Here is a 16,660-nt window from a genome sequence, read left to right on the forward strand (position 1 = left end):
GAATTGGAAGCAGTGAACTGTGCGACGTTTGCCTCTGAACAATTTAACCCTAAATATGACATTTGATACATCGTTTATTGTTGTTGTGGATGTTAAAAATTGTTACAAATAATTTGTTGTAGTGTCTGGTACATAATAAATCAGCCGAACTTTCAGACTGTCTGCAAGCAGCTCAACATTCTACATTTAATGGACAACAACAGAACGTAGTCTACGTGGACTGATAATGTTGTGCTCATGACGTAGAAGAACTCATGCATTTGGTCGGTTAATCAGTGCTTCATAAGAAATGGTGTTTGTGACTTGATGTGACGATGAACGGTATCCTGTCAGCATGTCTTGGATGGCTGTACCTCTATCTCTGCCTTGCAAGTAGGCAATTCTTTCTGTTCTGTTCAATATATTCATGAAGCTCCCAACTTCTCCATTGGCTCTTGCATGGTGATGGAGTCTTTCTTCTTTTCCAAATACGGAAAACTCTTCTGAGTTGAAGGGTGGGCCATTATCACTCTCTTACTGTTTTAGGTACCATGTGTTGCAAACATTTGATTCATTTTTCTTTGTGTCGGTTTAGCTGCAGTTGAGTATACAGTTTCCACTTCTGGTTGTCTTGTTCTGTTGTCAATTACTACTGAGTTGTAGTGACCAACAGGGTATGGTCCTCCAAAATCCACTGATCTCACTTTCCGCGGGTTTTCAGGTATGGTTGTCATCATAATAGGTTCTTCTTTGTGTTGTTTGAAGTGGTTGTTAATTTGCATTCGTAGATTGACCTTTGATTCCTCATAGGAATCCAGCTCATCATAGGAATCCAGTATTTCTCTCTCAACATCTGCTCCTTTAAACTGGTTTTCATAATTTGTTTTTGTGAGCTCTTTCTATCATTGCTCTCTGTCTTTTTGTTCCCTTTATCAGAGCCTGTTCTGCATACAGCAGCAAACTGGCTCTTTTTCTGACATTTCTTTCATTGTTTGCCAAAGAAAAGGCACTTCTGTACCTGTTTTATGCACTGCAGTGAGCCCACAATAATCATATGGTTTGCCTTCAGGTGTGTGTTTTTGATTCTCAAATTCCCTTGTTTCTTGGATTTTCTGTACTACTTTATTTAGCGACATATCTTTCTCCCACTGGTGATGAATCTTCACTTTTGGCTGCTTTATTCAAAGATCGTGTCAGTGACCATTTCCTATTTATAGCTTTCTGAATCAGGGTACAGTTGTCAATAGTTTGTATGATATGCTCTAAATTCTCTCTTCACATTGCGCGCCAAACTCACACCCATTGGCTTTTTCTGATATGCAACTGCCATTTCATTCGGTGTTGGAGTCATCTTGAGAAACAAATATCTCGCGTTGTGGTAGTTTTTCTTTTGGATGTAGTATTGTAGTAATGCCGGCTATGAACCACTCTTTTTTGGGAGTGGAGATTTAGCCAAGCGGTTCTCTCTGTGGCCTCTCCGCTAGGCGACTGATGCCGTATGTTGTGGGTTCGAACCCGATTGAAAACTAGCCGTATTTTCTACCCTGGGTTGGTAACTCTGCTGGTGGACAGAATTGTCCCCGAGGTTATCGTTCGCCCAGTTAAAGCGATGAAATTCGTTTCTTCGCTTCGATAAAGTGTGTATGTGCGATGTATGATAGTGAGCATGCGTGCGTGAGTGATTCACGAACTCTACAACGTGTGGAGCGGTCTCAGTCAGAAAAAAATGTAACAACTTAGCTGGCTATTGAACCACTCTTTTTTGGGAGTGGAGATTTAGCCGAGCGGTTCTCTCTGTGGCCTCTCCGCTAGGCGACTGATGCCGTATGTTGTGGGTTCGAACCCGATTGAAAACTAGCCGTATTTTCTACCCTGGGTTGGTAACTCTGCTGGTGGACAGAATTGTCCCCGAGGTTATTGTTCGCCCAGTTAAAGCGATGAAATTCGTTTCTTCGCTTCGATAAAGTGTGTATGTGCGATGTATGATAGTGAGCATGCGTGCGTGAGTGATTCACGAACTCTACAACGTGTGGAGCGGTCTCAGTCAGAAAAAAATATAACAACTTAGCCGGCTATTGAACCACTCTTTTTTGGGAGTGGAGATTTAGCCGAGCGGTTCTCTCTGTAGCCTCTCCGCTTGGCGACTGATGCCGTATGTTGTGGGTTCGAACCCGATTGAAAACTAGCCGTATTCATTAAGTTTCAGTTTTAGTTTTCATAGAGATAAAGTCCTTCTGTGGTATCGTTTAGTGAACTTTTCTCGAGTCTAGGTACTTCTCTTCCTCCATAGATTATCATGGTGTCTTTCTTATCAGCCGCTTTTGTTATTCTAAAATATCGAAATTCACGTTCTATACCCCCTAACCATCATTCTTCCCAAGCTTTTCCAGTTGTGATCTAGTCATCGGTATGTACGAAAGGTTGACATTGGGGAGCTTTACCCCTTGCGTTGTCTAAATCCCATGAACACTGTTTCTAATTCGTGACCAAATCTTCAATGGAGCACTGAAAGTTATGGTTGAGATCACTCACCGGACAATTACAGTTCTTCTTTATTACGATCCCATCGCCATTGTAATGTCCGGTACATCAATAAAGAAGACAAACTCTCAGACTATCTGCAAGCAGTTTAACATACTCCATTTCATGAACAACAACAAAACTGGTCTACGTGGACTTATGACACGGTGCTTATGACATAATAGAACTTATGCGTTAGGCTATACCGATAGATAGTTGGATATCTGGATATTAAATATGTGATTTTTTTAAATGTTTGATTGGTTTTTAAATATTAAACCTTCTTTTCGTGTCCTTATCAAATTACGTGTCTAACATCAAATTTGCTGACATTCCATTCAGATGTTAGGATCTTATTACAGTAATGGCGTGCCTGGACAATATAGTGTCTTTTAATTGCTAATTGCCATTTTAATTAACTTTTGTAAGTAGTGTGATATGTCTTGAAATGCTGCTGCAACTTTGATGAAACTATAGTTACAAACGTTAATCTTACTTAGTTGTAATATAGCGTGCAAAGGCGTCTAGTAGTACCTTGTCAATTATCTTCTGAATTAATTTCAATAATTAGGGTGACATGTCCAGAAATACTGCATCAAATTGGATGAAACCTGGTACAGGTATTGATATCAAGGTGTCGTGATGACACTTGCCGCAGATGCTGACAATACAAAGATTTAACAGTCAAGGAGGGATTAAGCAGTGAGCAGCTAATTTAAACAAGTATCTTCTATAATGAACAAAAGGGTCATTATCAGATTTTCTGATTTTTTCCATGTCAATAGCCATTACTTGGACATGCCCTAACCAGTTTCTTGCAGATCAGTTCGAATTTTGACATTTCAAGAGCAAGTAAATGATATACCTTATAGGGTCAAACTTGGTATAACCCTATGCCATTCACATTATTGTGTACTTGTTTACTATTCATTCTAGTAAGGGCATTAGTCACAGACAAATCTTTAATGCCCTTTTTTTCTATACCAATCAAAGTGACTTCAATTTATTTCAACTTCAACTGACAAAACTTCAAAATTACAAGCGGGGTTTTTTTCATAGTCAATGACTTGTTTCATTGTTGTAAATGCATTGTGACTGTGACTTAACCTCGAACCAAAAAAGAACTCACACTCAATTAACCTTATGCTACATGAAGAATAGTTGATGTGTACCAAAAGAGTACTTAGCAAACTTAATATTGCTCATATTTTTCAGTTGAGAACTGACATCTCAGACCTGTGGGATTTTTCCACCGACCTGCTACTCTCTCCTGAATCTGTTTCGCAGTCAGCCTCTTCTCTTGTTTATTCTACGACTATACCCGATCAGGTAGACAAACGATCCCAGGTAAGATTCAGGTGAATGATGATAATTTGTTGAAATTTTCAGCAAACAAGGAATGATCATCAGCCACGCCCGTACACAGTACGTCTTCACATTAAAAGAGCGTACCTGACTAATAGTGCAGTGAAATTTTGAAACGGGTCTGTCTTCCTTGTAAGAAGAAAATGAAAACAATGCTGCCAGTTAAAATTGCGCTTTTCAGAGTAATACAATATTAATGGAAGTAATTTCCCTCAACAGCAATCAACAGTCACTGCACTTCACCGGTCTTCAAACGAAATGTTTTCTATGACTGGAACTGATGAAAATTTTCCTCAGACCAAGGTCCTCAGGACAGCAAAAGGTAAATACTATTGTATACTCTTTTACGCAACTTTTGTTATGTTTTTTTCCACAATTCACATTGCATAATTGTTAGATGTTATTCATATTTTGATGAAGTTACTTTCAGAGGTCTGAAGTGGGATACTAAGACACTTGATTTTTTGAGTGAGCCTAGTAGCAGTGTCTCGGTTACATTTCATTGTGAGATACAAGTAATGGTTTGGATTCAAATGTTCTCTATTTTCAAGGACAATCATTTCAACAATAATGTAGCAACATCAGTGTTGATATTTCCAACTGTAGTTACCTTCCAGCGGTACAAGTAGTTTGTGTGCTTAATCTAACAATTGGCAAACGCAAATTACAAAATAACGTGTCCGCTGCACGTTACAATTTCAACTTAAAGCATTGAGGAGTAGAGTCGCTTTCTTTTTAAGACTCTTTACTCAACATCTGCCAGAAGTAAGTCCATTAATCTCTACTCATAAGGTGGCGAATTTGACATCTGATATTAAGCTACGTTCCCTAGCTACTTTACCCCGATGCCATAATGCTTGAAGCTCATTCTGCAAATACCCAAATGCATTTGTTGAACAACCGCCTCTTAACGCAATAAGTATGATTAAACAGGTTTTATTGAGATTTGTTTGATAGCAATTTATGCATAGGTTAGGATTTGCTGTAGCGCAGCACAACGACAATTCTCATTGAAAAACAAAAGAACTGCCACACTCTAACTGAGACGTTTGAGGCAATAATCTAAACGTAAAAATGCATGTGTAATTAGAATGCACCAAGTAATATTGGACCTCTAGCGAAAGGCAATTACGAACTTTGAGTATTATTCTTTCATTGGTAGGAATCTATTAAGATTTCATACCAGTGTAAGCCTTGTACCATTTTCTAAGCACAACACGTTTTATTGCTTTATGGAAGGTTTCTTGTGTACTGTTGGTCAATAGTGTGCAAGTATATGAGTACATCCATTGTCCACTCGTTACTGAGACATGAATACCTTTAATATATCCTGCTCGCAAAGTGGTGATACTCATTACACAGAGTGCTTTCTCCCGCCAATTTAGATCTCGTCACTTCCGTCGCCTCACTTTTGGTTGCTGTCAATCCACCGAGAAAAACAGAAACAGTTGAAGTTGAAAAAGCAGTCAATAGTACCGATGACAATGATACTGTTACACATGTGTCCACAGAGCAGGCGACTGCTTGGAAGCAAGTGGATGATCCTGCGCATGTACGTACAATTTATTATCATTCATTTTTGATCGAAATACTACAAACAATAGTATTTACGAGCTGCAGGCTGCAACTTTCTGAAAAGCACTGTAACCCCTACTTATTGGGACCAATAAAACATATTGAAATAGGAAAGCTTTGATTTAAAATTATCAAAATACCATCCATTAGTACATGATGCCATGGGGATGATGATAATTAACCTGCTCATGATGATATGCATCAGCATTCTACTTGTCGTGAATACGACAATGATTCAATCCAATGGGGAACCGATACTATCGTTTAGACATACAATGCAGTCCAGTGATATTGTATTGTACTCTAACTTCAAGGAAATAAGCCTTGACAATTGCTAGAAACATCAATCCAATAACGCAGTATGTTGAGAAACTCTCTTTATATTTCTAGGTTCGCTCAACAACCAATGCAATTGTTGAGTCTGTAGGCAGTTTATCAGACGGTGTCCTCCGCCGGATGGTCCCTAATGAACCGCCAGTAAATTTTACTTCCAATGGTGTCGCTGTCCAATTAGAAAGGACAACTTCTGGTGACATGGCAAATAAAACACTACAGTTTTCTAGAGGCACATTCGCCTTTGCTTCAACAAAGTCAATGTTCGGAGAGAAGAATTACTCTTCAGTTGATATAAAGGTAACAGTATATTGCGATTTCGTCTCGTATATGAGCATGCCAGCAAAATGCATATATATACTTCATGTCCATACACTTAATGGAAATAAATGGGTCATGAGAATATTTGGCACCCTTTATCTTCTGTAGATATCCACCAGCAGCGTACTGCTTATAAATCAATTTTTTCCAAGAGTCATATGACATAACAGTCTCTGGATGTTAAGAAATGGCCTTGGCTACATAATTTAATTTTTATGTGAATTTTCAAACGTGCCAGGAAAATAAACCTATTTTCTGTGTTATGGAGTAATGAATCACCTAATGTTGTTGCAAATGAGGAACATGTTCATCATTTTTTGGTATTCCTAAACACTAGTATTTTTTTTTACTTTGACTTCCTCGCTTTCTTTGACCAAGCCTATTGTATCATAGTGAAATTAAGGTAAAGGGCGACGAATTCGGACGCGCACACGCTTTAGAACATTTCTGAGCAGATTTAACTCCAGCCTGCCGCAAATGGGTTATTTTGTAGCATGTATTTAACATCACCTGTCATTGTTGAAATTGCGCTTTTACCTAATTTTTTGACCCAGTCTCTTAGAAATACATGTGACCTTTAACCTTGTCATATTTTGACCCCCTAGGAAGCTGGTTTTTATTCAATATGAGCGCAAAATTAACATTTCTCTCCCATTTACATGGCGCATATTACCCATTCACCTGGAGATATTTTAAAAAGTAGCGTGGTGACACCCTTTTATTAAAAGTGTAAACTAAATGGTATTATGTCAGAATTTTATTTGCCAAGTTTGGTCAAAATGACACCATTCAAAGCGACAGGAAGAAAGTTCGAAAATTATGTAGTGATAAAATTTCGATATCGTCATTTTGTAATCGATACTTATGTTAAAATTTCTTTACAAACATCATGAAAACTATACATTCGATAGATATGGATCTTAATTCTTGGTATTTATTAAAATTAACTCATTTGCTAAGCGTTTTATAATTGCTTTCTTTAGTTTAAGTGAATTATATAATTTTTATTTATTTCTAACGACGCCATTTTAACGTCCATTTCCATGGAAACGAGCGTGGTGACCCCCATTTTTTATTTTATTTTTGCACTTGCACAACTTCCAAGAATATTTGTGCAAAGTTTCAAGAAAATGACACCACAACCTAATTTTGACGTAATTCGTAGTACTTCACCTTAATATCTCACAGCCATTGTCCGGGATTTACTCTTAGGTGTACCTTACTATACCTCTTTGCCTGCACCACTCTAACATTTTAAAAACGCGAAAAATATCGCTATGCTTTATTTCAAAAACTTTGATGTTTTTTTTTTCTCCTAACACCAATATGAAGTTGATTGGAATTCCAGCAAAGTTAGATTTAGCAAGAAAGTCGGTGGCTCTCCTAGCATAAGTGTTAGCTGCTTAAAGTTCAAGATTACCATCTGTAGAATATAGTTCCCTCTTACCGAAATACATCAAGTCTCTTTCGTCTGATAACAAATCATTTGTTGTTATTCACAGTGCGTCTCAGTGTGTTTGTGGTATTTTTCTGAGGTTTGGTCTATGCCTTTTTTTGAGTAATTCTTTTCTACACCTCGACCTAATAATCGTTTCCCCAAGAATAAAACCTCATGTAAAAACCGTTGCGTTGAGATCCACACAGTCATTCCAACTGCTGCTGCCATGCATATATATTAGATCGTTTTGGAATGACATTTTGTTCTGGCAAAAAAAAATATTTTGTTTCAACAGTTCCTGTAATGTTCCTGCCAGTTACAGATTCCTGTTAAGCAATAATTTAACTTGGTGCCCATTGAATAGGCAATTAATCAAGCCAGTATCAAACCATCATCCCATGTATTTGCCATTGTATTTGCGTCATATATATAAAGGAAAAAAGAAAGATTGACAAAAAATATTTCATAATATAGTAGTGTCCAGCACAGTCCCTTTACCAGTTTCCCACTTTCCCAGTTACGCTGACACCTCAATACCAACAGTTAGCCGCATCATCTCAGACTACTTTCGTGGGTGCGCTTTTGTCAGGTGGGTCTCGAATACCTGTATCTTTTACGGGGGCGCTGCACCTCACACCACATATTGTGCTCAAAAATCACTTTTTCGCAAATATTTGTTCATTTTTCATCTATTTATTAACCCAAGATTAAAATATTGGTTGGGTTCACCTTTTAGCCTGTCAAGCAGTTGTAAATTGTGTGACACAGAAGTGTTAATTTATGCAAATGTATGCAGATCGCTCAATTTTCTCGCTTCTTTTTCCTTCCGATTTCACAATTTCCAAAGAATTTAACTTCACTCTGCCTGGATCAAATTTTCTTAGATTTTTACTTTATTTTGTTATATGCTACATAACAAAACGACTATTTTGTTTGGCAATAAGAGGCATTTTAATTTTGCTAATCATGATTTTAATCGCTTTTTTGGGGTGTCAGTCTTTCAACCCTTGCCATTTTTGAGTGAAGATAGATATGCAAAATAAAATAGTCGTTTTTTGCTACATATACTCTTCTTTCAAGTGAAAAATAACATTTCAGAATATAGTGTCAAGTTTTTGACTTCAATTGTTATCATTAATACCAGATTTGAGGTTTTTTACCAAAAATTTACACCCACTTCATCGTTCTAGTACACTTCGGTGAACTAAAATCATTGATAACCTAATCGGCATTAATATATTATGTTGATATTATTATTGATCAACATTTGACTCTTTGCATAACACGCTATGAAAGTGCAAACATGCTTTTATTGGAAGCCTTATCCGTAGAAAGACGTGATTGAAATAGTCTTCCTGGGACTTTCATCTTTAATGGTTTCATATTCCATCTTGATGTTTGTATACCTGTAGCCATTACCCGATACCCCACGAGCATTTGATGAAAGAACCAGTCAACTTTATTAAAAAGCTTTATAGAGATCAAAGGCCATTTTGGTCGACGATAGCATTTAAGTCGACAATAATGGCAATAGTTTATTGCTGATATGATGTAACATGTAAATTATATGCTTATATTACAATCTACGTTATTCCAACATAATACAGGCAGTGGAATACGAAAGAAACCCCTTTATATGGGACAAGACTGCAGACCTCGTTAGATCACCAATTATATCAGTCGAACTGATGGATGGAGCAAATGCTACTGTGATTGACCAAAAAGAAAAACAAGAAGACTTTGTCTTTACTATGGATTATGTGAGAGAAGAAGACCTGCTCAACTCCGAGAAGATTAAGAATTACACAAACGCTGATAATGAGACAGTGAACCAAGTTGCTCCTGAATATTACACATTTAACGTATCAGGGTCAGGCACAGCAGTCACTATTATGATAACTCCAAACGGCACCAATGCAACTTACATCATCTACCTTAGACATAGAAAATTTCCATTCGATGATAAATATGACTTTAAGTATGTCATACCACCAGATCTTGGCATTTTCATGGACAATCTAACCTACAATCACCTCTATGATAATATCGACCAATGTGATGATTGCCCTAAAGTTCCGGGTTATGCAAGAAATACAAGCATGTATGAAGTATTCATCCCATCAACCCATGTCAAACGTGCTGGAATGTATTATATGAAGATAAAAGAATTCGTTGAATGGAGTAAGTCATATTTTGAGACTCAGATATAGATACATGTACAGCATGTGTGCCCATTTGGATAAGTTTACGTCAGTCTGTCTGTCTGTATCAATGTATGCATGTAGTATATATGTGTCTGTATTTACGTAGGTATGTATTATGTATCTGTGTATATATCTATCTTTTGAATCTCTGTAGAAAAATCTGTGAATTCTTGCGTTTCTGGCAATATATGACTACATTTTTGTAAGCACTTTCATCGTGAGATATTGTTAATCCAGTTACCATGAAGACTGTTTTGCAAATGATTTTGGATGATAATACATACATATAAGGTGCAATGTCTACCACTAAAGCTATTTTGATTTTTTCGTTAATTGTATATGAACACATTTTGGTATGTTGTGTCGTTAAAAATGATCTTACGAAAACAAATCAAAATGGAATGAAAAAAACTATAATTTTAGAAGAGATTTAATACCTTATCAAAATCTCTGAAAACATGCTATCAAATCACATAAAATCCTATTTTAATGTCAGAAGTGCCCGTTTCAATGCTGATCGTTCCATATTAATATCTAAAACGTTTTGTAGGAAGACAATCTCAACAATAATGCTGATCGTTCGATATAGATATCTCAAAAATTTATGTGATAAAAAAGATTTCTTACTCGACATTACTATAGGTGGTGAGAAAACTAGCTATGCTCTTTTCAATTATTAAAGAATATTGAGAGTAAAAGGAAACACAGCTGGAACTATATTTAGGAAAAACTGTCACTGATGACCTTTGTAATTCTCAATTACAGATGAAACGTCCGGCATACCCCTCATAGATGAAGTCTTTACTCCATACAGCGTCCGCATTCATACTGCAACTTGTCGTTATTGGAATACTAAAAGGGAGAAATGGTTGACAGACGGCTGCAAGGTAAATGTACTCCGATCTTTTGCAGAAGCAGGCATCTTTTTTGAGAAATGACAGGAAATATAAGGACACTAAAAGTGATTAAATTGAAGACTGAGATACGTTTGACAAGGCTGTAGCTTGCATCAAAATGGCTGCCCTCTAACCTTTTTTTTGTGACCGCGATGATACAATGGCGTGGTCCATTGTAGTTCATAAAGTTTTGCTATTGCAAATTTTGCTGACCGTAATCACTATTGAATAGGATTTGACTGCAGAGGCCCGTGCATCTTATCACAGTCAAATTTGGAACGGGGAAATAAGCAGAAAGATAATCGTGTGACGGACATCATATTGACGACGGTTTGTCAATAATTGACCACTCGACCCTTTACACGGTCCGTAATGTTCGCATGAAAATAACCTTAAATCATGATTTATCGTGGCTCGCCACCATAATGGTCACACAGCCACAATTACATTGCCTATTGTGGTTGAAAAAAGAGTATTTTAAACAGCTGATACCAAATAAGACGTTTTAAATTACGTTTGCGAAACTCAAACATACTGCTTCTTGGAATCAAACATAAATGATCATAACGTCACTTGTAATCGTGAAAAATCGATTTTATTTGCTTGACCAAGTATTACTTCGATTTGAATAGTTCATTTAACTGTGGAGTAGGGTGCCTGCCTGAACTTTGATTAGTTGTATGATCAGACCATTGTCTCTACACTTACAAACTTACAAAAGTTTGTTTAATTTTTGTTAAGAAGGTATAGTCATATCGTGCAGCCATCACAAATGTTCTTCATTATCAATATTAATCGGATAATTATATGATTTCGCCCATATTTTTGGTATAAATTGAAACAAAAATTACGACATACATCATCGGTTAGATTGATGTCGATGGTCGTTTCCACTGACATGCATGAAGATGTTTTGAACATGTTGGAAGATCTTATCCTGTGGGTCATTCACACAATGGGCAAAATGTTCGAACCTTTACTGTATATCTCTAAGATGCTGATATAATGATTAGACTTATTATATATACACTGCTGTATTATATACATTCAATTTTTCCTAGGTTAGCCCACTCTCTCTCCCAAACGAGACAATATGCCAGTGTAATCACCTAACAAGCTTTGGAGTGGACTCATTCTATGTGCCTATCAATCCCATCAACTGGGAAGAAGTGCTGGTTGGTTTCCACAACTTCTTGGACAACAGCCTCGTGTTTGCAGTCATTGTCACCATACTCATCATCTACTTCATCCTCGTGTATTTCGCGCATAAGAAGGACAAAGAAGACATTATCAGGGTGTGTAGCTTAACATTACATGAGGTCTCCAATAACACGCAACATACCCATACTTGCAACATACCCATGCTTTACGTTCCTTCTAAGGCAGTACTAGGAGATAAATCTAGAGGTTTGCATGCAGTAGTTCTCCTTTACGAGCATAAAGTTTATGAGAGTGTGATAACATGTTGTGTCAGGTAACATGTCGAACGTTTTGTCTGATAGATACAAAGTACACGGATAAACATAAATCAGCGAGCTATCTAGTCTGTGACAAGAACTTTACAGTTTGACCATGTGATAAGTACTTTGCAACTTGACTGATCGTTTTTAATAAATATATACATAAATCATGAACCTAAAATTTACTGATGTCCTTCCTTTTTATACGTCGCTAGTGGAGCGCCACCTCTTTGTTGGACAACAGAGAAGATGATGAATACAAATATCATATGACCGTGTACACTGGTTTCCACAGTGGTGCCGGTACAACATCGAATATATTTTTCAGACTTAAAGGAAGTGAGGGTGAGACTGAAAATCGACGACTAAAGGATGACTATTCTAAGGTAAATAGCCAGGTTTTGCTTTATTTATATCATCTGCATAGTTTCACTAAGTGGGGCTGTAGATAAAATCACTATTTGAAAACAACGTCATTTAATACTACATCTTGTAAGTGTTTCTAGTTATTGTCATTTTTTATTATTAAAAAAACATTTTTCTGAAAGTAGCTCACATTAATGATTTGCGAAACTTATGTAGAGCCTGGGTATCTGTCAACTCCAATAATAAGTTCACGTCACGGTCTGTAGTTTATATGTATGTAAGCTATGATATGTTTGCCTACCACAAAATGTATACATCTACTGGAATATATCACTAGTATTTAAGTCATACAGATGTGTCATGAAGTATATATTTGATTTCCTAGTTATTTCTGAATATATTTAGAAGAGCTCAAACTGTGTGAAAATGGCAAAATTTAAAACTCTTCAAAAACACGTGCTTTACAGTTGGTACATATCTTTGTAAAATATTCTTAATTTATGTATTCATATCATCATAATATTAGCACGTGTAAAAAATTTGTGTAAACATTGTTTTTAATAAAAAAGCAGCGTCAATGTTTAGAGGAAAATAAAACATGTTTGGAGCTGCCCATGAACTGAACCATTTCTAATCAACGCAACGCAATATAATTTCTGCAAACTTCTTTTCTGTAGCGAACCGGTTTTTGTAGTGATCTATGTCAAAAAGGTTTTTTCATGATCCATCCTCCATTTTATTGTTCGCAGGTTTTCAGCAGCGGAAGTGTCAACCATTTTATCCTGTCAGTCCCTAGAAGTCTTGGCCAGTTAGAACATATTTACGTTTGGCATGACTCTGCAGGGCTCGGTGATGATGCATCATGGTACTTAGATCGTATCGTTCTTGGCGACCTCCAGAGGAGTCAATGGTGAGCTATGAAGGATATGAAAAGTTTCACGAAAAATGGACCGCTTTCTGAGTCAGTGGCCATAGAGCTATGTGTTTATAGACATAGTTATCATCAAATTTATGATCCGGCAATTGTTATGTTTATGGGGTTAAATTTGTTACTCGAGTACTGTACTTTCCCTGCCTACAAGAAAAGTTTCATATTACATGGATTTCAATGTGGCACCTTAATATCATTATGTTGCTCTAACTTTTTTATTTATTTCCCACGCGGTGATTATCTCATTTTATTCTATTGAAAGGTACGCTTATATTTAGTGTAAAAATTATAATAGTTGACAAATCTTCTCTACTCCAGGCATTGCTTTGTGTGCGATGAATGGCTTGCTGTTGATAAAGCGGACGGAAAGATTGATCGTTTACTAAGTATTGCACCGATGACTTCATTGACAAATTTTAGCACTTTGTTTGGCTGGAGACGACAGAAGAGTCTGACAGATGACCACCTTTGGTTTTCGGTATTCCTGAGACCTAACTGGAGTGAGTTTACTCGCGTTCAGAGATTGTCATGCTGCCTGTCTCTTCTTTTCGCCTATCTCATCTCCAACGCTATGTTCTACAAGACGGACAATGAACAGGAAAAAGAAAACTACACGTGGATTGTGTTTGGTCCCATCAAGTTTTCCTTACAACAGATTTACATCGGAACAATCAGCGGCCTAGTTATTGTACCAATCAATGTCATCGTTGTACAGATATTCAGAAAAGCCAAGCGCAGGAAAGGAAGTATCATTATCAGGTACATCAAATCATTGACCCAAAGGAAAAATAAGGCAGACTGTTCCAGCAGTGAAATTAACATTACATTACCAGAGAATGAAGAGGTACCAATCGTTGAAGGAAAGAAAAGGAAACGCAGGAAGAAATACGAATGCAAACTACCATGGTGGTTTTTGTACATAGGATGGTTTTGTGTTTTCTTGACCACCACTGTATCTGCTTCCTTTGTCATCATCTACAGTATGATGTGGAAAGCTGAAAAGTCTGCTGACTGGCTCCTGTCCGTCACAACGTCTTTTGCTGAATCAATCCTTCTGATGGAACCTTTCCAGGTAAGCCAGGCAGAAAGTAAAAACCTGCAAATATTACAATTTAGACTCTTAGTTCTTATAATTTATTTTCCCCTTAACTTTGTTTTAGCTAAGTAAGTTTAGTTTTAATTGAGATGCCTGTCAAAATTGAGATGCCAGTCAAAATCATCAAATTGACAAATACAGTACAGTTACTGACATCAAATTGACAAATGCAGTACATTTACTGGCGTTCTGTTAATCTTGGGTTATTTAAGATCATGAACATAAAACAAAATGGCCACAAAAATATCACAGATTTTCAAACAGACAAATATCAAAAGGCTGCTGGAAAACTCTGCCTGTCACGGCATATTTCTCTCAGCGTTTCATTTAGAACAAGTCAGTAATCGTAAAATAAGATACTTAATTCTAATATGCATAAATTAGATACTGCTTACTTGACATGCGCAATTTTATTTTAGAAGAATAGCTTGAACGCGCAAATGCATATTTGGGAGGTAGAGCAGATTTGAGTTATTTTCGTGAACATAGTACTTTTAATGATACGAATATCTTTGTGACTAAGCATGAATATTTATACCATATCACTGTGAGAGAAAAACAGGTGAAAACCTAGCGTTCCGAAAGGGTCACACTTCAGGTGAAATTTCCCCGTATGACTACCATGCATTTACATGTAAAGGAAGACAACCATATCATCGTTGCTTAATTTCGACCTTTTCTGTTTTATGGGCTGATTGAGAGAAACCAAAGACAGACCAGAAAATCCTAGACAAGGTTTTTAAGACATAGTTCTAACCTTTAACAAGCTGCCAATGGTCATTATCATTGAGCAGTGACGTCAGCTTTTTTAATAATTCAACTGAGAAATGCACATTTTTTTCGAAGGTCAAACGTAAACCGGAATTTTCAAGGACAAACTTGATTATCCGTAACTTCAAAATAGAATTATCAGAAAATGTACTGCATAAAGGGTGTGTAAGACTTCATTTTATGTGTGAAAAACTTATGAACACGAGTTTCACCTGGTCAATAAGGTCGGATCTCAAGTTTAATGTTACAGTTTTCCTGTTATGACATCGGTCGACCTGTACGACGACTCGAACGAAATCTGAAACATACCAAACCCTTCTGTTTCGTAAGAGTACTTATAGGCAACACTCACGTAGTGTGAATCTTGTTAGGACTAACAGATGGTGAAGTCAGCGATTATCTCGAAAATAAATTTATTGAAACTAATAATTAAGTCTGGGGAAAATGAACTAGAAGATAAACAACATTGCAAAGGGTACAGTACTTTGCTTAGCTGGGACGGCACAGAGTTGAGTCCAGACAGACACTGATGAGTGAGAAAGTGAGCCCTTCTTTGGCTACAGGCTTGATGTCGATCTGAGTAAATATATACATATATATATATATATATATATATATATATATATATATATATATATATATATATATATATATATATATATATATATATATATATAATATATATATAATATATGGTGATAACCGGAAGGGCACATTGTATACATTTTGTGTGGTGTGTATGTGTATATATATATATATATATATATATATATATATATATATATATATATATATATATATATATATATATATATATCATACATGTCCTGATGTTTGCAACTTGCAAGTCTGTTTTGCAAGTTAAGTGTGCCGTGGTCATCATGGCAAAATTTATCTACACCTTTGGCATATACTATGAGTACTGATCGAGTCGAAGAAATAATATCATGTTTTCGTTGCTGTATTGCGAATAGATCCATCACACCTGACAGATAATTGATTAAAGGAAACGGCAATGACTAATTCGCTGGCATCACTAATGTATAATTATAAACATGTTATGTGTGTGTTGTAGGAAGGGAAACGTATGATGTACTTAACGAAAAGGAAATAAACGTAAGAAGATAAGCCAGGTTTACCATACAGGCCGCTGGCTTATTATTAAACATCCTCACCTAAAACTAAGTAGTTGAGTTAATGTAATCTGCATTTCTTTAATGTCAATAATCGTGTTTGTGTCATTTTCTTCTAAGCATCACAGTTGAATGTTGCCTTGTAGGAAGGCTGATTTCTCTGTGACAGATGTATCAAAGCCCTAATCAGCGTTTCTGTATTTCAGACATGACTAAGTTTCTCTGTATTCATATCATTGCAACGTAACTTAATCCGCAGCGCCGCGTTTAAG

At 36.5% G+C, this 16,660-nt stretch overlaps 1 protein-coding gene across 1 annotated transcript in view; it reads left to right on the forward strand.

Annotated features, from left to right (window-relative positions):
* The window catches only part of LOC139134221 (uncharacterized), a 104,099-nt gene that overhangs the window by 66,296 nt on the left and 21,143 nt on the right, over positions 1-16,660 (forward strand). The window contains exons 37-46 of the mRNA XM_070701133.1: positions 3,715-3,846; positions 4,084-4,186; positions 5,250-5,416; positions 5,830-6,072; positions 9,139-9,712; positions 10,501-10,622; positions 11,693-11,926; positions 12,307-12,477; positions 13,207-13,367; positions 13,707-14,460. Of these exons, the coding sequence (XP_070557234.1) occupies positions 3,715-3,846; positions 4,084-4,186; positions 5,250-5,416; positions 5,830-6,072; positions 9,139-9,712; positions 10,501-10,622; positions 11,693-11,926; positions 12,307-12,477; positions 13,207-13,367; positions 13,707-14,460 (2,661 nt within the window). The remainder of the gene's footprint in view (positions 1-3,714; positions 3,847-4,083; positions 4,187-5,249; positions 5,417-5,829; positions 6,073-9,138; positions 9,713-10,500; positions 10,623-11,692; positions 11,927-12,306; positions 12,478-13,206; positions 13,368-13,706; positions 14,461-16,660) is intronic.

The sequence above is a fragment of the Ptychodera flava genome, chromosome 6 (assembly GCF_041260155.1).
Source record: "Ptychodera flava strain L36383 chromosome 6, AS_Pfla_20210202, whole genome shotgun sequence".
Classification (NCBI taxonomy): domain Eukaryota; kingdom Metazoa; phylum Hemichordata; class Enteropneusta; family Ptychoderidae; genus Ptychodera; species Ptychodera flava.